Consider the following 23668-nt stretch of genomic DNA (forward strand, 5'->3'; position numbering starts at 1 on the left):
TGCACAGGTTGCAATAGCCCTTAGTTTGATCAGCAAAGCCTTCAAGCAAAGTTTCGTAGCTGGCAGACTTGGATCCGCTGTGTCCACCTCTGAGTAAAGTCATTGCCACCTGGTACTGCCTCTGCCGTGGTGCACCCGTATAGCCTCCTGACATTTTAAATTATTTTCTTTCTTTCTGCTGCAAAATACAGGAACATTTTTAAACCAGTTCTGGGAATAGCCCCCTGGTGGTCACTCTGAACAGTGATTTATGCTTAAAATACAATGGTTCCTAAATATCTCTATCAGGACTTGACGTTATTCAATGCCTAATCTTTGAAATGAAGCATATGCAAAGGAGGGAAACCCCCACTTTGAAATAAGGAATACAATAAGGGATGCTAGGCTATCTATAAAAATGAAGTGACGATTTACGGAGAGATGTTGGATTGCCTGGAAGGTTTATGGACCCAGGAATGTCTGTTCTTTGGGAAGTGTATCACAGAACAGGTACATTTCTTGATAATGAGCTACCCAGACAGGGCAAGGAAGTTTAAAAGAGCTCAGTTATGGAAGTCAGGCTTTCTGCCTGAAACAACAAAGTCTTGTTTCTTTAATTTCACAGGTCCGGTATATAAACTCTAAGAAAAGAACTTAATGCAAGGCATCAGGTTGAGCCAATTTATGCCTTCAGATAGCATCTTGCTGGTGTAGTGAAGTGGCTGAGCCTGAGCCATGGATCAGGAGCTTTGAATCTTGCCTTTGCCATGAACACACTGGGTGGCTTCAAGCACTACTGTCTCAGCCTCAGCCCCACCATTCTCAAAATGGGTGGATAATAATACTGATTAGCCTTACAGGGTTGTTGTAAAGATTTTAAGGAGATAAAGCATGTGAAGCACTTTGAACACTTGAAAGTGTCTTGCAAATGGCGGCGGCAGCAGCAGCATTTTCTTATAATGATTGGTACAATTTATATGTTCTTCCTCACTGAAACTGCTTGTCCTTCACTCAACAGGTTGCGTGACTTAGATGGCATCAATAAATCTCTGAAATACTACAGGGATACATATGGTACACTGGATAACTGGATTAAGCAAGTTGAAGAAACTCAGCAAAAGTTTCAGGAAAACCCGCCTCAAAACAGTAAAGCGCTGGCTAAACAGCTAAACCAACAAAAGGTATAAGACTGTTCCAGGACTGAGATGAATGGAATTAATAACTAAGCTAAACACAAGTGATTTCAGTTCAGCTAACATTGTTTTAGAATATACTGAATATACCTCTAAAACAATTTATATTCTACCTTATTTTTAATCCAGTTTATATTTATTTAAAGGATAATGCTCCACCTCTCCCATTTTTTTCTTGCTGAGCCAAAAACACTTTATATGCAGGAATACAGGAAAAACAACTATTCTACTCAATTTTAGATAAAAACCTAAAAGCATTCTGAAGTTTGTCCTATAGAATTCTGACTAGTATGTTTTAAATGCCTCTCTACGAGAGGGAGTGGTCCCAGACCGTCTGAAAGAGGCGGTAGTGAGACCACTCCTGAAGAAATCTTCCTTGGACCCGGAAAATCTTAGTAACTACAGGCCGGTAGCAAATGTTCCATTCCTGGGCAAGGTCCTTGAGCGGGTGGTGGCGGGCCAGCTCCAGACACTCTTGGATGAGACTGATTATCTGGATCCATTTCAGTCGGGTTTCAGGCCTGGCTTTGGCACGGAAACAGCCTTGGTCGCCCTGTATGATGACCTATGTCGGGAGAAGGACAGGGGGAGTGTGACTTTGTTGATTCTCCTTGATCTCTCAGCGGCTTTCGATACCATCGACCATGGTATCCTTCTGGAACGTCTGGCTGAGTTGGGAGTGGGGGGCACTGCATTGCAGTGGTTCCGCTCCTACTTAGCGGGACGGCTCCAGAAGGTGGTGCTTGGGGGACATTGCTCGGCCCCGTGGACTCTTCAGTATGGAGTTCCGCAGGGATCGGTCTTGTCCCCCATGTTGTTTAACATGTACATGAAACCGTTGGGTGCGGTCATCCGGAGTTTTGGAGTGCGCTGTCATCAGTACGCTGACGACATGCAGCTCTACTGCTCCTTTTCATCCTCATCAGGTGTGGCTGTGGATGTGCTGAACCGGTGCTTGGCTGCGACAATGGACTGGATGAGGGCTAATAAACTGAAGCTCAATCCAGACAAGACTGAGATGCTGCTGGTGGGTGGTTCCTCTGATCGGATGGGGGGTGTTCAACCGGTTCTGGATGGGGTTGCACTCCCCCTGAAGGAGCAGGTTCGTAGCTTGGGGGTTCTCCTAGAACCATCTTTGTCACTTGAGGCTCAGGTGGCCTCGGTGGCACGGAGTGCTTTCTACCAACTTCGGTTGGTGGCCCAGCTACGCCCCTATCTGGACAGGGATAACCTAGCTTCAGTTGTCCATACTCTGGTAACTTCCAAATTAGATTACTGCAATGCCCTCTACATGGGGCTGCCTTTGAAGACGGTCCGGAAGCTGCAGCTTGTGCAAAATGCGGCGGCCAGATTGATAGCTGGAACAGGGAGGTTTGAGCATGTAACACCGATTCTGGCCCGCTTGCATTGGCTGCCTATATGTTTCCGAGCCCAATTCAAGGTGCTGGTCTTAACCTATAAAGCCCTACATGGCTTGGGACCACAATACCTGATGGAACGCCTCTCCCGACATGAACCTACCCGTACACTGCGCTCAACATCTAAGGTCCTCCTCCGAGTGCCTACTCCAAGGGAAGCTCGGAGGATGGCAACAAGGGAGAGGGCCTTTTCAGTGGTGGCCCCCCGACTGTGGAATGATCTCCCCGATGAGGCTCGCCTGGCGCCAACATTGTTATCTTTTCGGCGCCAGGTCAAGACTTTTCTCTTCTCCCAGGCATTTTTAACAGCATTTTAACAGCATTTAACAACGTTAAGTTTGTTTTTAATGGACCCCACAATTGTTGTTTTTAAATGGATACTGTTGTTTTTATACTGTTTTTATGTGTGTATGTGTGTGTGTGTGTGTGTTTTTAAATTGTATACTTTTAATGTTTACTATTTTAAAATGTTGTAAACCGCCCAGAGAGCTTCGGCTGTGGGGCGGTATATAAATGTAATTAAATAAATAAATAAATAAATACAGACAGAACCTCAACCTTAAAAGTTGCATAGGTTGATTATGGACATATTTTGAAATTCTCTATTTATTTTACAGATGTTAGTCTCTGAAATAGAGACGAAACAAAACAAACTAGATGAGTGCCAGAAATACTCAGAGCAGTATTCAGCTGCAGTGAAGGTAAAGCTATAGCTGTGCATGTTTGTTCCCTGTTTTAATACATCATACAAACGAATGTGAGTATTGCTTAGTGTACAGAATTACAATATTGACCTTGCTGCTCTTGCAGTTGAACTCTGCATTAGAAACATTGGAGATACACATCCCATTGTACTTGAGCAGCATTATTGCCACGTCCTCCGTAGCTGCTCCCACCCATATTGTTAGGCTATATTGTACTAGTTAGTATCAGCGGGTCTTGCAGATTGATGGTGCTATATAAATAAATAATAATAATAATAATAATAATAATAATAATAATAATAATAAGGTCTGTAATCACATAAACCACCGGAATCTCTTGGGTGGGAGTTTTACATGGAACAGTCTGAGAAAAGCTGCTGTTTCTCAGCCCTGATTGCTTTGTTATAACAGTGGGCCCCTATCCTATCTGTGACTCTCAGGCTTCACTGCACTGGTGTCAGTAGTCTTTTCTACTGAGTCATGTATCCAGAAACACTCTTAGCAAGGAACTCATATCTTACAGCTTTCCTGGTCTTCATTTGTTTTCTGCAGGACTATGAGTTGCAAACAATGACATATAGAGCCATGGTTGACTCTCAGCAAAAATCTCCCGTGAAACGCCGAAGAATGCAGAGCTCCTCTGATTTCATTATCCAAGAGGTAATGCGTTTGTTTGTTTGTTTGCTCTGCCTATTGCCTTTTAGAACAGAGTCCTCACTAGGTGACTCATATAAGAAGACATTAAAATTCTATTTTTCAGATTAAAACTCCAGTTCCATCAAACAATAACACAACAGCTAGGCAGTTAAAGTGAGATGGGATAAATAAACCAAATGTAATTTAAACTCTTAGCCCTCTTTAAAATGTTGAAAGTTGAGGCCATGGTTACCTCAGAGGACATTGCAGTGTTTGGGGGCTCAGCATGGATATTGAAATCCCTCAGAATCATGAACTGTGGGGTTGTCATCAGCATAGCCAAGACCACCTCTGTGAATTCGGGCAGAGATTGCATTCAGGCAACATGCTAAGCCACACTCCGTGGTTGAGTGTAGTTGTTCTGAACTGTGGGTTGGCATGTTCTTTGAATTCAGCACGTTTTCCGCAGGGTGGGTTGTTGTGTTGTCTGAACGCAATCATGGTGGTTTGTTAGCCATGCAGTATGGCTTGTTAATCCCCTGAACCACCCAACACCAAACCATGGGTTCTCAAGGTGGCTTGTTTGAGAAATTAAGCCACACTGCATGGTTAACAAGCTGCCCTGGCTTCATTCAGTCAACACACTAACCCACAGTTCAACAAAGAACCCCACATTCAACTACTGAGTGTGGCTTAGCATGTTGTGTGAACTGCAAGTTGCATGACACACCAAAAGAATCTCCATTGACTCTTGTGTTCCCATCACCAGATACATGCCCTTGAAACTGGCAGACTGTAGAATAGGGTAACTGATAAAAGGGATGAAATCCTTATGGACCAAGACCTACCCCTACCTTGCCTCTCTAGCCGTATGTGGTGCTACACCCAATACCCTGGTGGATGCATTTGGGAGAGGTTTGCACACACCTGTTCATCCAACTAGCTTTCAATAATACAAGCTGCATCAGCATATTCTTCCAAAATGAGATTGTTAGTAGCAACTGCTTTCCCATTAACCAACCTGGCATTAATTAGCAGCACTTTCAGGCATTGGAGGTAGTACACTTAAGCCACCAGAATGACTGCAGTTGGAGGGCAGCCCAGAAGGAGAAAATAGAACAAAGATTTTTACTGACTTTCACCTCATCCACCACACTGCCACAACATCCTCTATGATATCTAAGCTAGGTGGATTTAGTTTAAAATATTATGCTTTGTAATACCCTAAACTCCATGGATGCATTGTGAAAGCTTTTGAGTGATGTCCATGAAATATGTTTAGTATAAACGTATGAACAATTTGCTAGTAGTTGATCATGTTACAGGTCTTCTGTGTCTTATTTGTGGGACTAGCCTGGCTATATCTGCTTTGACAATATAGTGCGATCCTTATTTGCCAAACATTGGTTATCTGAAATCACCGATGCTACCGACATGTATATGTCCTAGTGTACAATTTCCCAGTGTACAATTATCCCAGTGTACAATTTCACATGTTTCATTATAATAGATTTCAAAGGGACTTGTAGTGGCATGGATGTGGCCATGAACCAGAAGGGAGACTCACGCTGAATGCTTAGGCATGTGATTTGCATTCTGAAGGTCACAGGTTCAATCACCAACACCTGCAATGAAAACGAACAACTTCTGGTTGTTATTTTGAAGAACTGCTGATAGATATCAGAGTAGGCAACACTAAATTAGGTAGACTAATGATATAAGATCGACTAATGTGTTCATAAGGGTTAATTAACGTTTGTAAAATCACAGATTTCTAGTTTTGCCCTGCAGAGGTCTCCCCACCTCATGTCCAAATCACTGTGATTTTGAGGTTCATTGTGGGGAGGGGACCCTAAAGAATTAGGAGATCCTGCACATTTGGTCTTTGGACCACAGCCAGTGTGTACAACTTGAATTAAAATCTGGCTTCCAGTGAACAAAGGGCAAAAACAAGACAATAACATTGACCAGGTTTTGGAACCCATGTCAAGCAGCAATTATAAATAGGCTGCCCAGAAGCATTTCTTCCCTGAGAGGGTTGCATGTTCACCCATCAGTGATATAGAGACTGAATGTGATCCATGGCTGAATAAAATCTTAGAGTAAGGGGTGTCTGTGGATAACAGCCAGAATATAAGAACATAAGAATTGCCATGTTGGATCAGACCAAGGGTCCATCTAGTCCAGCATTCCGTTCACACAGCGGCCAATCCGCTGTTGAGAGGAACCCACAAGCAGGACACAAGTGCAATAGCATCCTCTCACCCATATTCCCCAGTGACTGGTGTACATAGGATTACTTCCTCTGGTACTGGGGGCAGCACAGCCACCAGGACTGATAGCCATTGATAGTCTTCTCCTCCAGGAATTTATGTAAGCCCCTTTTAAAGCCATCCAAATGGGTGACCATCTCTACATCTTGTTGTATGAATTCCATAGTTTAATATAATCAGTGATTTATGGCAAGGCTCTGTTTCTAAAGAAGGCTGTAACCCTATTGCCTCTTTTGGGAACCTGAAGCACCCTCCTCTAGCACAGCAAATTAAATGATATCCCAGCTTCATTTAGAAAGCTGTCCTGATATTCAGTGCACATAGTAATGTATAAAGTAATTAGGTAATTAAAGGTGTGAGTGGTTAGGAGGTTAATTCTACTATGTATTGTCCCTCATCTTTCTTTCCTGAGAGCATTTCTACATGAGCTACCCCTAAAACCCATCCCCCTGTTTGTTACATTGACTGTTTTAAGGATGTCTTGGCCTTGGTGGGGGCAGGGGAACATACTTCTAAAGTGGCACGCATATTATGACTCATAAAGGCAAGATACATGTCTGATGTCTGAGCTCTTAAGTGATTGCTTCAAAAAGATCTCTTTTCTTTCAGAAATCATTCTGCAACATTATTTATTTTCTTTTAAAAATATTTGTGGCATTCTACTATAGCATTCCTCTGTGTTTCCCTGCAGTTCATGGATTTACGAACACGCTATACAGCTTTGGTAACCTTGCTGACTCAGTATATAAAGTTTGCTGGTGACTCCCTGAAAAGGCTAGAAGAGGAAGAGGTAAGTCAGCAGATATTGTCAAAGGGACTATAAAATAATTAGCTAGCTGCTATACTTTTAGGAGAAAACATAGATGACTGAAATTCCTTATAAACTTTGTTCTCTCTATGCATGTTAGAGTCACCAATCTTATGAACACATCAATAACACTGAAATCTTCTTGTCCCACTTTACAGATTGCATTGTTATTTTACAACTGTAGTTTGCTAAAATTATCTTGGAGGATATTGGTTCTTTGTGAAAATCTCCCAGATACAGAGAAACCAGTAAAAAATGTGGTCCTTTATGTGAAATCCTGTTAAACCTGACTCATAGCTCTAGTTATAGAGCCATAACTAAAAGCTTCAGGAGGAATTTAGTTTAACTATTTTCAGTTAGCTTCAATTTCTTTCAAGTATTTCTGATTTCCTTTCTCATTTTTCTTTCTAATCTGGTGTCCCATTAACAGAGTTAGAATCTCTGCTGTTTTGACTTGACAAGTCACTTTTAGAACCAAAACATATTGTGCTGTTTCTGTGAGTGGGCTTATTCATCTGAACGCTGCCCTCTGTCATTCTAGGCTCTTTAATACAATGGCTGCAGGGATGCCCAAGTAGCATCTAAAGTTTGCAACCAAACTTTTCAAAGAGATTTCTTCTCATCCAATGCCCCTAGACAATCCCCAAATTGCTTTTTAACCCACCCACTCCAAAAGAAAAAAAAAACCAGGTTAAAAAGAAACTGGGAATTCATTGCAAGAGCTTTATCTGTTGGCGTGGAGGAATAACACATCATAGAAGCGTTTTAAAATTTGGGAGTTTAAGAAGTGAAGTTATTGTTGGTGTGATAAATATTCTTAGAAATGTGGGTGTTAGTGGTTTGCATTTCTATCCCTCAGTATTGTGGCTACCTGATACCATTAATAACTGGCATGTGTTAACTAGGCATGGCAAGGTGATTTTAACATGAATGCAAAGTTTAGTATACTTGTAATCTAAATTTAAATGTGTATACTATTGTCATGTTCAGAATTTGACTGATGAATTCCAGAGATTCGTAAAAGTCGCTGAAGTTTCTGAGCTTCTAAGAAACACTGTGACTATGGATGGAAGGCCACTAGAAAAAAAGAGGAGAAGCCGTATTAGATGCAAGATATCAGCACAAACTTACTAGTAGCAATAAGACAGGCTATCCAGAGAGTTTGCTGACAATAAAAAGAAGTTGGCTTTGATAATGATATAAGCAGTGATGTTGAGATGAAAAGTAGTGGGACACAGGATAAAGGGAAGCATCCACAAGCAAGCAAAGATGCCACAGGAACTACCGAGATGTGTAATATTAAGCACCACAATTTTGGAAAAGGGTTTTCCACTCTGTCTGTAAATATAAATGGCAATAAACCTATTGATGGACTGAATGAAAAAGTAGAGAGAGAAACAAGAAAGCAAACCAAAATAAATGCTGGAGATGGTGCACGTTGTTTATGAAAAGAACTTAGAAGACCCACTCCACTGAAAGAGGAAACAGGAATACATAGAGAAACTAATTTAGAACCAGTAATGATGTTAAATAATCTAAATTAGAAGATGGGAGATTATCCCATAGGCATCAGCCCAAATGAACAACAGTTTTTTTTCTTTTAGAAAAACTACATATTGGAAGCCTGAATAAAAAAACATTGCCTTGCCAATAAAATGGGATAGAATATTGGAGAAATGAATCATCAGTCATTGTAGATGGGAAAAATGCCCTAGGCAACTGAAAACCAATAGGGAAATTAAAGAGACAATGAAGCAACAATTAAAACATGTACTAACGCAGCGTCTTTCTGATGAAGAGTTCAAAGCTAACACATACTATAACATTTCTCTAGATAACAGCAGTTTTAGAGCAGCAAGCCCGCCAGAAACAATTTGTATAAATCCAAAGCAAATAATGCTGCAGGTCCAGGTAACACAACTTGTTTGTGTGCTGTTTCTAAGGACACCATAGAAAAGCAGGTTATACAGAATGATTCAGTACTGTATGAATTTATTTTTGCAACTGTATGAATTAAATATGATGCAAAACAATGTTAATCAAAATATAAATTGAAGATTGTTATTATATTCAAATAATAATAATAATAATAATAATAATAATAATAATAATGTAATGTTGACCAATTCTCAAAGAAAAATAATTTCAGAGGAGGATAATTTGGGCTCGTGTCTAGCATATGAACCAAGAAAGGAAATATGTGGAGATCACCAAAAAGGGTACATTGAGAGTTTGATGCAGAACAGTTTTTTGTGATCTGGTCACAACTTTTGCTGATGTTCACAAGAAAATGTAGATACTGATGGACCTGTGTCAAAAACGGGAAGCTTTTTTGCTTCTTGTGTCAATGCTGGGTAAAGGCGTACATGATGATACTTAAAGAAGATAAAGATCTAGACTGAAGTAGGATGTAAGCCCAGGAAGTGAACAACTACTCTTTAAAGCAAGGCTGAACTTAAGAAGTATAGGCCAAGAGGAAGGAAGGAAGGAAGAGGTATATACTTTACATGCAAAGTCAAAGCCAGTAAGAATGAAAAGAACAATAATACAAAAAATATAGTACAATTTCAAAATAATTTTTAACCCCCATTTGAAACTTTGGCAAAGGTGTCATTCTGGAGAGAGAACTGCTTTTAAACTGATTTATCAGATCCCATTTAAGAGCAGTTTTTAGAATGAATTTAACCCAGTAGGAAATAAGTAGGGAATAAAGCTGCCTTTGCCTTAGCATCTGTTAGTAGGTTAATGATACTGGAACACAATATAGGTACAAACATTGTGCTGGTCTCTTGTCTAAAAAGAAGTGACTTACGTTTGGCTTATGTTCAGGGAAGAGTCTAATTATGAACTTCTGTAAGGGCTTGGGTAACAATTATTATTGAAGGACATGGCTTCCCTGTTCCCTAATTAAATGTGGTTTCTGGGTCATTGTTTCTTTGTCTGTTTTTACATTTTTATAGACTGCCTTTCTTCAACAATGCATCCCCAGGGCACTGTACATAACATTTATATTTTTTTTAAAAAAATTCCTATATAAAAACCATACAGCTTCAATAACAAATTGGAAGTACAGTTACAAAATATTGTTTGTTTTATTGAGATCCCCGCAAACATCTAATTGTATCATGTTTTGTCATATGCACTAAAACACTCTCTTTTTCTTACTCAACTAACCATAAAATGTTGGAGTGCTTTTTTCTTGCATGGTGTGTTTTGCTGAGAAGTTGCTCTATAGCTTTCAAGCAAGGACACATGCAAGCAAGCTTCTGGACAGAATTTAAACCTTGAAACAGCTCTTGCTTTGAATGAACAAAAGGATTCTTCTTGAGGACTTCAGTTGGTGGATTCCTTCATGCACCTTTCTCTTTACCTTAACTTATGGTGGCTTTCTGGAAGGTGTCAGTGGTGGTGGGATTCACTCGGTCTGTGCTGCTGAGATACTGTAGATGTCGTTTGTAAGTATTTGCAAACATGCATTAAAATTACAATGTATTTCCAATATTACATTTCAAAAAAATAGATTTTAATGTTTCTTCTTTCTTGACTTTGTTTTCAGATCCTCAAGAATAAGGAGGCACTAGTACGTGGTGAATATTCTGATCTGGAGCAGCAACAAAAGGCAGTAGTGAATGATAACAAGAAACTTCTAGAAAGGATAAATGAACTTGAGGAGATGTTGAAGGAGTTGAGAAAGCAGAAGTTCCAACTGGAAGAAGAACTTCCAAAAGCAAAGGAAGATGCAGAAAAAGAACTGAAGAAACAGCAGAAGAAAATTGAAGATATCTCTCTCCAGAAAACCAAGGCTGAACAAGAGGCAAAACGTTATCGCATGGAACTGGAGGATATTGCTAAAGATAAACAAGCTGCAGAGCAGGAGTTAGAACGTGTGAAACAGCTTGCTGTGAAAGCCGAGGCTCAAAGAAGCGTAGTTGAAGACAACCTCAGAGCTTTCAGAATTCAGTTAGAGGAAAGTAACATGATTAGAAAGACTTTTGAAGATCATTTGAAAAGGAAAGACACAAATCTTCAAGATCTGGAGCAGCAAAAGAAAACATTAATGGAAGAGCTGAAGAAGAAAACTGCTGAAGAAGAGAAGTTGATGAAATTAATCAAGGAAATGGAACAAGACCATGAATTTCAAGGTAGTCTAGGGAAAAACAAATTCAGAGAAAAGGAAATAACTGAAATTAAAAGGCAAATTACTGTAATAGGAAGGGAAATTCTGTTACCAACATGTTCAGACATTTCCAGAGAAAAGCAAGAAATAAAGAATATAGAGGAATTCCAGCAACTGGTAGATGAATTAACATTTGCCAACAAAAAGTCTGAAAAAATAATTAAGGATTTAAAATATGAACTGAATGAACTTGAGCTGCAGAATGCATCCTCTGAAGAGAAGGCTCGTTTACTAAAGGAAAAGCTAGATGAGGCCAATAATTCTCTCAGGTGCCTTAAAATAGAGCTGGATCAGAAGGAGCTGGTAGAGCAAGGGTACTTGGAGCAACTGAAAGAACTTGACAGGCAGCTGCACAAAACCACAGGCAGAGCTGAAGATGTTATGCAAGAAGCCATGGAGCTTAAAAAAATAAATATGAAGTATCAAGAAGAGTTGAGGTCTCTTCAAAAGGAAAAGGCACAATTAAAGAGGGAGCTGGAGGAGCTGGCTAGAACACACACACACATTGAAATTACTATTCAGCAGTTAAATTCACAAATCACTTCACTTCAGCAAGAAAAACTGGTAGCTGAGCAGAGAACTCTTTCATGCAAAGGGGAAGCAAGCACCTTGCAGGAACAACTTAGAAAAATGCAGGAGCAATTGCTTCAAAAGACAAGAGAAGAAAAAGAAAGTCAGCTGAAGATTCAAAGGCTGAATGATGATTTAGCAAATAGTAATCACTTGGTAGAAAAATTAAAACAAAAGGTGGAGGACCTTAGTAGATTGAATAGTGAGACCAAAATAATGATGACTGATGTGCGGACTGAATCAGAGCAGATAATTATTGAGAGACAAATTATTGACAGAAAAAATGATGAATTAAACGCTCTGGTTGAAAGCTTCAAAGAGCAGCTACGTGTCACAAATGAACAACTGCACAAACAGATAATAATTGAACAAGAGCATTTGGATAAAATCAAGAGACTAGAGGACGAGTTGATAAAAACAAAAGATGTAGCCAAAGAGTTTAAGCTGAAATGTGACAGGGAGAATGCTTATAACATGAATGCTGAGATGGAGGTAAGGAACCTAAGTACCAAGTTGAGTACATTCACTATGGAAATGAAGATGAGTGAGCAGAAATTCCAGCAGCAGCAAGCTCATATTCAAGAGCTCAATAGCAAGATGAAGAAGTTGCAGGATGATTTCCACCAAAAGACCTTAGATGAACAGACTGCACGCAAAAAGGTTGCTTTGCTTCAGGAAGAGTCAATTAAATTTAAGCATTCTGCTGAAGAGTTTAGGAAGAAATTTGAAAAACTCTTGGAATCACACAACATTGCTGAAAATGACATATCAGGCATACGGATGGAATGCATCACCTTACAGCAAGAAAGGCATATGGCTCAAGAAAATATCAGAATGTATAAGATTCAAATTGAAGAGCTGCAAGACCGACTTCAGAAATGTCGTGAGCAACTACAGCAAGGGAAGCATGCCGAAATGGAATTTTTGCAGAAATATCGCAAGCTAGAAGAAGAATTACAAATGCAGAAGCGTACGATAGAGAACTTGAAGTATCAAATAGACCTGCAAAACAGGGAGCATTGCAATCAGCTGCGTTTGTTTCAGAATGAGATAAACAAAAGAAACATCCAGTTAGACTTTGGGTGGAAGGGAAACGGGTTTAGCTACCAGGGAGATACCTCGCCAAGAGATTTTGAACAACTTAACCTCTGCACAAGAACCTCTCCTTTATTAAGAAGACGACACATTGAAATCAGCAGTCCAGGACGCAAATCTGAACCTCTGACTGTACCAAAATTGCAACTGGTTGCTACTGATTCTTTGCAACGAGAGAAGCCATTTCAACTATCTGGAGTAACCCACTCACTGGAAAATGGAATAAGCCAACAATCCTTTGCTGAGTATGTTTCCCAGACAAGCACACAGTTTGAGTTAACCATTGATAAGACCAAACCTGTCACAAGAATGTCAGAAATAGATAAATTGAGAGACAGCAAATTCCTCAATTCCAGTCATGAAGACAGTTATGAAGTGGGATTAGGGAAGCATCTACATCCTTTGGAGGTACATCCTACAATTTGATATTGCTCTGTGTGTGTCGGTGCGTGTGCTTTTGGTTCTTTAATATTCCTAATGCTTTTCTGTCATATTTTATGTTTTCATCTAATCTGGTGAAACAACATTCTTAAACATTTTACAGAAGTTATGTACAGGCATATATTATATGACCAAAAGATATGTACACATCCAGAAATTGCTTGCAGATGTGGGAACACAAAATCAATCCCTCCAAAGGCTTTCCCTTCTATTGAAAACAGGTACCTAATAGACAGCACAGCTTACTTTTCTACTCAAAAATGGTGTCAGGAGGAGGCATTCTGCAGAGCAAAAACAGCAGGCAGAAGGACGCATCCATAACCCATTCCACCCTCCAAAATTCCATAAACACCCCACACACCCATCTTGTAGGGGTTCCCTACTTGAGTTTTCAACAAAACATGAGGTGGAAGCAAAATATGCAGTTCTTTCCTATGGCCTGCTGTGTTATTTTTGTAGTGTTGCAGGCTGGCCTACGTATTTCAGATGTGATTTATATATTAGGTGGACAATATAGGGCTCAAGGGCTCCCTCTGAAGCTATAGAACAATAATTGTGGAAAATCCCAAGAGCTGTCTCTATAATTGCACAGCTTGCATATATGGCTTGCTACTGAAAGTGAGTAGATGTTTTTCGACACGGAAGATAGAAATGCACAAATCACGTTCTTCACATTTGTATTACACATTTACGAGTGGGACTTCCAAGAAGGTCATTCCACTCTTGACATCCCCTTCTGTATTTCATATTCTTTTCTGTTGTTACTCTGTATTCCATGGCTGTGTATGCTCAGTCCTCATTGGTATTTTTTGTCTTCAGGCTTTTTTTAAAAAAGATTTTTTGATACTTCTGTGAATCTTTGTCTTGGTATGCTGATACCACACTGTTATTTCACGGTGGCTCTGTTTTGGCTATCGTCTTATAAACACTTACCACCTGAGTTCTCTGTTAGAAGGACTACAATAATTGTAGTCTTATTGTGCAAAATTCAAAAGAGCTATTCTATTTTTATTCTTTGCTGTGTTTCCATTCAACTTTCTTGCTTAAATATATTTCTTATTGTCATTGCTAATAAAGTTGTCTTACTCTTAGTGTTTGCTGTTCATATTCTGCATGTTTTTCTGGTTATGGGTTAGATTAACAATGTAATACTACTTTTTAAATATAATATCCTTCATTGTGTCAAAAATATTCCTATTTACAGATAGTGAACAACAAGCAGTATGGTGTACATGTTGAAGTTACTACATTAGATCAAGAAAATGGCAAGAAACTTGGTAAAGAAGGAAGACTGCTTGAGGGATACAGATCATCAGAAGGGTTTAGGAGTGAAGATATATCAAATATGAGTTCAGTGTTAGAGGAAAGGCAAGCCAAGGAGGTCAATGTGATTCCTTCTGAATATGATAATGTCAAATTTCAAGGTCTTCGAAATGATGTATCTGCCAGGCAGTTGATTGAAGTTAAACTTCTAGACATGAACACAGTTGAACAGCTCCATTCAGGGAAGAAGGCCATTGCTGAGGTTCAAAAGGATCTTGAGATGTTCTTAACAAAGCCTACTGCAATAGCTGGGTTGTACATTGAAACTAGCAAAGAAAAAATATCATTTGCTTCTGCAGCTAAGCAACGAATAATAGAAAAAGCAGCAGCGTTAGCACTGCTGGAAGCCCAGGCTGCCACTGGTTTTATCATTGATCCTGCAACAGGTCAAAAATGTTCAGTTGATGAGTCAGTTGTCAAGGGACTTGTAGATTATGAATACAAAGGCAGACTTCTTGAGGCAGAAAAAGCAGTTTTGGGATATATATTTTCTGGGAAAAAGCTCTCTGTTTATCAAGCAATTGAAACCAGAACTCTGGACAGGCAGAAAGGCAAAAATATTATTGAAGTTCAGATTGCATGCGGAGGCGTTATTGACCCCGTAAGAAGTGTCCGTATTCCTCCTGAAGTTGCGGTACAAATGGGTTTGCTGAATAACACCATTCTGAATTTTTTATATGAACCTTCCAGTAATCAAAAATGCTTTCAGAATCCCAATAATAGGCAAGCCATGTATTATAATGATTTGCTGAGGCTATGCTTGTATGATATAGATAGCAAATGCTTCCTACTCCCTGTTGGGGAGAGAAAAATAACCACTCCATCTGCAGAAAAAGTGCATAAACTGTCTGTAGTTGATATCAAAACTGGAGCAGAAATGACCTCATATGAGGCTTATAGAAAAGCCCTTCTAGACAAAAGTACCTATCTTGAGCTATCAGGACAGGAATTTCAGTGGAAAGAATCCACATGCTTTGATTCCCAGGGTAACTCTTACCTTTTGCTGACAGATCTGAAAACTGGAATACAGTTCAATATTGATGAGGCATTAGCTGATAATAAAATTGACAGAACGCTGGTCAGTAAATACAAGGAAGGGGAAATCACAGCCAGTGAGCTTGGTGACATTTTGCTGAGTAATTCCAAACCATGTACAGATCTAACCAGTCCGATTGCTGGTATCTGGATGTCTGAGACAAATGAGAGAGTGCCTGTTCTGAAAGCTTCTCGCAAGAACCTGTTGGATAGAATCACAGCTCTGAGATGCCTAGAAGCCCAAGCCAGTACAGGAGGTATAATCGATCCTTTTACTGGGAAGAGATATAGTGTGGCAGAGGCCTTGCAAAGGGAGCTGCTTGATGAGGCATCTGCTAAGCATATCCAGCAGTGCGAACTGGTCTTTACTGGGATTATTCATCCCATATCAAAAAGTCCCATATCAGCAACTGAAGCGATGAATTTAAGTGTCCTAGACAAGGAAATGGGCATTCGCTGCCTAGAGTATCAGCATTTGACTGGCGGGTTGATAGATCCCAAATCTCATTCTAGATTATCAATGGAAGAAGCTATTAAGGGTGGTATTGTTGATGCTGTCACTGCTACAAAGATGAAAGATGACAAATTTTACCTAAAAAGTATAACATGCCCTAAGACAAAAAAGAAATTGACATATAAAGAAGCTCTTGAACGAGCAGTTTTTGACTGTCACACAGGGCTACGATTACTAGAAGCAGCTGAGGTCATTTCTTCAGGAATTTCTAGGCTCTATTTTTCCACACAGTAATGATTTAACAACTGAAGGCTGCAATCTTATAACCTGTCATTCAGACCCACTGAACTCAATGGGATGTACTCCTGAGTAGACTTATATAGGGTTGGGCCGTAAGTTATTAAAACACCCTGCAATAATTTCAAGTACCCAGGTCATGGAAAATATTCCTTAGTTTCGTTGTGTTGTTGAATAGAGCTCCTATTAAATAGGGCAAAGCATTTTGACTTTCCTTGTATATAGTTTTCTGCGTACTTTAAATTTAATGCTGCTCCATGCTTCTAGCCCTGAAGCACAATTTGATCAAAATTAAACACATTTATGTTCCATTGATTTCGATAGAAAATTTAAGCTACCACTCAACCCCTCTCTTCTTAAAATCATTGGGACCTAAATACAATTAAACTATGTCTGGACTGTGCATCTGTTTTGTATAAATGATATAAACCATTTACTGTGTTCTAAAAGTGTAAAACTTGGATCATTGTGATAGTAATGTATTTTACGTTTGTGTTTGGGGTGGGTTGTTTGCTTGTTTGCCATTCTGGCTGACTTTGGAAAATCTTCATAAGTAAAACACTATGGCCCCATTCAGACAACACACTAAACGATGCTGCTTAACCACAAAATGGTTAATGGAATGCATTAACCTTAATGTATTCCATTAACCATTTTGTGGATAAGCAGCATCGTTTAGCGTGTTGTCTGAATGGGGCCTTAGTCATCTCAACATGATGCAATGCAATCTTGTAAACAATAGGTATAGTACAATCAAAATTAAGTAGGAAGCTGAGCTTGTAAATTCTCCCAGTGAAATCAGTGGCACTTGAATTCTTACATTCGGCTGGGTTGTGCCCATATACATCTGACTAATAAAATGCATGCTAGTAAACCTGTGAAGATTCATAGACCAGTGCCATAAATAAGTATATTTGGAAGGTTATGTATTTGGAGGTGCAAAGTTTAATGTGGTGGGGAGACTGTCACTAAGTTTTAACGTTTTTCTAATAATGCAATCCTAGGCATTTTTACATGGAAGTCACTCCTTTCAGTGGCTTGCTACCTAGTAGGCATATATAAAATTGCATCCTAAATTATAAGGATTTAACACACTCAGTAACTACGGAAATTTCAGAAAAAAACTTTGTTACATGTTTATCATTTTTGTCTTTTCACCCTATATTTTTTCTCATGATACTTTATATATTTTTGAAAATGAAACCTGAAATCATCAATAGAGTTTGGCTATAAAATGGTTAAACTGTGGTGATTCTTCTTTGATCTTTTATGCATCTCAAATGACAAACATGTAAAATGCTATGTTGACTGCAAAGCTTTTGAGTATTTTATGAGATTTAGCAACCTCTTTAACATCCAAGTTTGGGTATACATCTAATGCAAAAGGCTGCAATTTGAAGAATTCTGAATACAAACATACTTGTTTAGATTTTACTTATGCTGTGATGGTTGGAAGGTTTCTGTCATGTGAATTCAGTCAACTGTGTATATATATGAATGTGTTAATATGTATCATAATGCCTATTTTGACTTTTGCAGGTGTTTTAAATTAACCACTTTGGTTAATGCTTTTTAAAATTGTAATGGTTGTTTTTTTTTAAAAAAAAATCTACGTAAGAATGATACAGTGGTAATTGGGATAAAAAATAAAAATAAAGCTTCTCTAAATCTGGCATCTTTGGCAGTAAAATTCTTGGATGATGTGATTATGTTTCTGTGTGAATATAACAATGTCAGAACAATTTTAAATATATATATTTTTACAATGCTCATTGTTCATCAGAAGTCAGTGGAAGAGGAAAAGAAAGAACATGTTGAAAAAGCTGGTGACTTATTGAAATGGGTGTCAAACATCGCCAAGAGCCTCAACAAAGGTGGAGGAGAAAAGGCCGAAAAAGCAGATTTGCCTAAGAAACAGGTATTAAAATGCTGCTTGAGAATAGGAGGCACCCGTTGCATGGGCATGTATCGCTTGTTCTTCTTCTTTGGGCCTGTTAAAAAGCCAAATGTGCCCGAAGCACATTCTGTCATTTCTTCCACAGCAGCAAGCTTTATGAACGCAAGCAACATGCCACGTACGTCCTACAGTATATTGTATCCAGCAAAACCATTTTGATTGTTTAAAAATGTTAAAAATGATTTTAATGTACATAAGAGTATTTTTATTTAGATGAATCAGTCACTTTGAAAGACAACATTCAAAACAACATCCAAGATAAAAAGCAAAAATAACGTTTAGATGATACTTTCCCTTACCTTTTCCCTGTCAAGGTCGGGGGAGTGAGCTTCTGCCTTCCTACGTCTCCCACCAGTGGTACCCACTCCTCTTCTCGATGTCCATGTGTAGACATACAGTTTCTAATACAGTATATGCATATAAAATCCAATGTAGGCCCAAATCATTCTTGGATATATAGGTTATTAACCACACAACTTAGCCTTATATGCATTCTGTGCACATACATCCTATTCAGATGTTATATCACCATGTAATTATTGGAGGAGGGGGATCAGAGATGAGAAGAGAAAGAGTATCCTCTAGACCAAGCCCTTAAAGTCTATAGTCAGTGCTGTGCCAGCAAAATAATGTAAAAGTGCCGCTGCTGATACATTACCATACCCTTTGCATAAAAGTCACATTTTCTTCAGTGCTATTATAATTTGAAATATCCTTCTTTATCATGATCCACTTTTTACTGCTTCCATATGTGTATGCACACTGAACACATGGTGCAAACATAAATAATACACAAGACTCTTATTGAGACTCATACAAATCAAATTGTATGATTTCCAGAGAAAATCTCAGCATGAACAAAACGTTTTGGGCTGCTGTCCACTCACTAACCAGACTTACCACTAGCCAACAAGAAGGTAGCACGTCCTGAAACAAGCAGAAACATTTATTTCTGGAATGTGGCAGGACAATAGAGCTAACAGAAGGGAGTTCCACTGATCTGTCCCATTCCAGAAACAGTTACTTCAAGTTGTTTAAAGGATTGCTTTAAGAAGTGCTTCCTTTTGGCTAGCTGTTGGTCCTATGGACATAACAGAACTAGCAGAGTGCCAATGGCAGTATTGAAGTGTGTGTGTGTATATGTATGTATGTATGTATGTGCGTGTGCATGTTTTTGTGTCCATTGGGAAACTCCATATTGCAGCATTTCATATATACAAAAGAACATTTCCTGGATTCAGTCTTCATCATACTAGACTACTGAGATCAAGAAGCAGTTCTAAAGCTTTGGGTTCAAATTTCTGACTAGAGTTGATCAATTTTACTGGCAGCAGAATACATCCAATACCCAAGTTAATGTGAGTGACTGCAGCATCACAAACAAATCAGAGTTTCCTTGTGGATGATAAGCTGTAGCATCCAACTGTATATCGTACAAAATTACACTACCCTGGGGAGACTGTAAGAATATACATGTGGAGAAGGTATACAAACATCAGACACCACTGCATTATGTAACATGCCCAGACCATGGATGATATAACATGCCCAGATCATGCCATTAAGGTGCTGTAAAGGAAGGAGAGGGGCATCTGTAAGCCTCTTTCTGCTGCTGAACTCCTTTAGGTCAGGGAATGTGAGAGCTGACTGCAACATTTCCTGTTGTGCTTCATACTTCAGTGTAAGCCTTCACAGAATGACCCATAGTATCACCTTGTAATTCTATATTAAAGTGGACAGCAGGCTAATATTGTATTGGTTTGGTTTCTTGACAGTGGTAGTAAATTGCAAGTGCATGCTAAGGGAAGCACTTTTAGTATCTAGCCCCCATAGTTTAAAATAGTCTCAGTGATATAGGGCTTGTATGTGGCACCAGAACATACATACACTCACACGGACAAATGCCTTAATGTAAAAATAGCTTGTGATGCCACATAGGGACAGTGTTCTTAAGCCTCAAAGAAGTGCAGCCAATGAGAGCTGCTCTTCCCCAACACCGATACTACAGATGTAGCTGTTTTTAGTAACTGTTTATTTCATTGGGATCGTTTAGGCCAATGAGCTTTCAGATACTTTGGGCATAATCCTATACATGTTAAGGCAGAAAGATGTCCTACAACTTCCAGCATCCCAGCCAGCCAGAGTGATGTTATAGAGCTGTTGTGGTCAGTAGCAGCCTTCCCCAACTTGGTGCCCTACAGATGTTTTGGACTACAACACCTAGCACTCCTGACCATGCTTGCTAGGATTGATGGGATTTAGAAGGAACCAGGTTGGGGAAGACTGGTCTGTAGTAAACAATAACAACCCTGTATCCATCCGATCGCAATTTCAGTTCAAATAAGCTTTTAGTATTTGGTAGAGCTGAAAGTTAAATGCTGGAAAAATTGAACCCAGCCTCTAGAAGCATAACCAGCATGACTGTTACGTATGTATATTGTTGTGGGCATCTATTGGATGGTGACCACAATGAATAAGACTTCTCCCAGTGCCCAAAGCAATTTTGGAATTATTATAACGGATTTTTGTTTTGTTTTAAATTAGAACATGAAAGTATGGATGCACTCCCATGTATCCTTGTATGTACTCTTGTAATTTAAAAAGGGAGAAAGTGCAATGTTTCATTTCAGAATGAAATGGACTAGACCAGATCTGGTCTAATCAGTTTCACTTCTGTCAACTTCTATAGGATAAGAGGAAGCAGGGCTGCTATAAGGAAACAGGAATCATTATGGTGGAAAAATGGCATGAAAATAAATCCGTCCTATCAGGCCTTCCCCTATAAGAATCCTCCCGTTTTCATTCCATCTGTACAGTTTTCAGGCTACCAATGCTGTGTAGAAGCTAGTATTAACAGCAGTAAAGAGAAAGTCACTCACATTGCTCTTTAGAAATAGTCCTGAAGGCATATTATGGAGCAGTACTACTTACCCTTTTTGATCTGCTTCAATCCATGCTGAGGCAAGGTGGATGAGAACTGCTTCAAACTCACATCTTCATCTCTGGTTAAAGTTGACAAGCTATACCTTGATTTTGTTTTGTTTTGTTCTTGATTTAGGTAAACTTACATTTGTTAGTTATAATGCCGATGAGCTGAAGCCCTCATTTGATATAGTTTGAAAATTCCAGACCTGGAATAAGACAAAAAATTAAAGGTCAGAATTTAGGTAGCTATGCTGGTTCCAGAAAACAAAACCACAAAGTAAACTAGGTGATAAATTTTACTGGACTGCCTTATGCGTAAGATGCTACAAATACAAGCTTTTGAATTAAACAGACTTCTTTAGTTGCAGGGCATATAGCAAACATACATGTCATGGCATACATGTTACGGGTCAAGGTTGTTCTTAATCTAAGTAGGATGAACTTATTTACAAACTGCCTAAAACAAAGACAAGGACAGTTTAGAACACAATTGTTCAAAACAAGATTAATTAATAGTGCATATCTTTGTTTACATGCAAAATTAATCATTCTTAGCATGCCCCCAGTAGTCTGCTATAAACATAACCTTATTGTGACATGACTTTCATAACCAGCCATGTTTTTGACAGCAAAGTCAGAAGCAAGTCTTATTTAATTAATTGGTGCTTACTCCCAAGAAAGTGGGTACAGGATTGCAGCCTTAGTACTTACCTGAGAATAAGTTAAATTGAACTAAAAGGGATTACTTCTGAGTAGATTTAGGATTGTGCCGTCAGGCTCATTATTAAGGAACAAGTTTACTAAATGATAAAATAGATAAAAATGGATGAAATTGTTTTATATTTTATAAAATATACTGGTATTATTAAAATACATTGTGTAATTTCTTAATGAAATGCACACACCTGCCCTGCCCACCCCAACTCCCTTTTTTACTTAACCTTTGTGCTTTATCCTTTATGGTAAATGATATTTGCTACTCTTTAATCTATTTCTAGAATGTAGTTGTGGAAATTTGAACATAATTTCATGTTTTTCAGATTTCTCCTGATGAAATATCAACCAAGAAAGAACAGATATTAGAGGCTTTGCAAACAACGCAGTCATTTGTAGCAAAACATGGTGATAAGTATGTTCATTATGGTTATCGTCTTTAAAAATTAGTAGTGTGAAGAAGAATATTGTTCCTGAATCTGCTTGAAAGCTTAACTGTACCAATCTAAAAGGCAAACGTTACCGTGTTGGCCAAAAGAAAAAAATCCAGATCACCATAATACCTTTATCTGGCCAACTCAGACCTTACAAAATACTGTGGAAACTTTTGAGTCCTCCTCTTTTCATCAGGCAAGATAGTAAAGCAAAAAGATGGCTGATCTTCAAGCCATGGAGTCTGCATTTGATTACAGTCTTAACATGGAAAGTAGGAGGAGAGATCTTCCCAAGAGTTGCTAGGAAGAAGAAACACCCTTGGGAGAGTCAAAGTGCAACCTGAACTCATCTCTGTACCTGATAGAGCTTAATTTGGATGAATGCAGCCTCTCACTTTCCATTTTAAGATTGTAACTAAATGGAGTTTTCATGGCTTGTACACCAACCACTTCCAGACCCAGTTCGAATGCTGAAATAATTGGTGATGCATGCCGGCTGCCATTTCCCAAGTTACCCGCCCAGGCACAGTTTGTCATGTCATTCAAACCGAGAACAAACAACCCTCAAATAACCCATGGCTTGATGAAGGGTTATTTGGTTTCCCCCTCAAACAAGCCATGCTGCCTTGAGTTATTTGAATGTGTGAACTGCCCTTTTTCTTCTCACAACCTCTTTTTGCTTTGTTTTCCATCTTACCTGATGGTCATGTGGAGCTTCCTTCTCCACTTAAGTGAATGGAGCAAGCTTCATATGTCTTGGACTATTAACATGTGAAAGAAGCTACTAGGTTAAGCTGTTAAAGTGCTAAATAAATTATGAATATTAATGGTTGCAACCTCTGTGTGCTTATATAGATCGCATGCACAGTAGGTTTCTTTTGATTGCAACTGATAACAACTAGGCATTGTTTATCTTTCATCTGCAAACATATGCTAACACGTAATATTATTAAATGATTTTTCAAATGTATATAATTATTCCTTTTATGAAGCATACAAGGGGTTTTGGCGCAAAGACAGAAGTCAGTTTTCTTTTTGTTGCCAAAATTCTATGGAATGTTAACCCAAGATTCTGGTGAGTTCTGGCTTACCATGACCAAACTGCATGCTCATGCACACAGCTCATTAGTTCCCATGTCTTCTACTACTGCAAAGCACTTAACAAATCAGATATTGTTTGTTTAGCATGTCATCTGAACCTGGGATCCTGGCTTGTTGCTCTCTTTACAAGCCTG

General features: G+C 38.9%; 1 protein-coding gene across 12 annotated transcripts in view; it reads left to right on the top strand.

Annotated features, from left to right (window-relative positions):
• DST (dystonin) overlaps positions 1-23668 on the top strand; it is a 391150-nt gene that overhangs the window by 211739 nt on the left and 155743 nt on the right. For 11 of the 12 annotated variants that reach the window (XM_063125032.1, XM_063125037.1, XM_063125036.1 and 8 more), the window contains 6 exons: positions 998-1160; positions 3208-3291; positions 3847-3954; positions 6895-6993; positions 18187-18321; positions 22326-22414. In XM_063125032.1, coding sequence (XP_062981102.1) covers positions 998-1160; positions 3208-3291; positions 3847-3954; positions 6895-6993; positions 18187-18321; positions 22326-22414 — 678 coding nt within the window. Of the gene's footprint in view, positions 1-997; positions 1161-3207; positions 3292-3846; positions 3955-6894; positions 6994-10567; positions 13262-14498; positions 16964-18186; positions 18322-22325; positions 22415-23668 lie in introns of those variants that run through there. The other variant, XM_063125044.1, reaches the window with a different exon arrangement.

Source organism: Elgaria multicarinata, chromosome 4, assembly GCF_023053635.1.
Source record: "Elgaria multicarinata webbii isolate HBS135686 ecotype San Diego chromosome 4, rElgMul1.1.pri, whole genome shotgun sequence".
Taxonomy (NCBI): domain Eukaryota; kingdom Metazoa; phylum Chordata; class Lepidosauria; order Squamata; family Anguidae; genus Elgaria; species Elgaria multicarinata.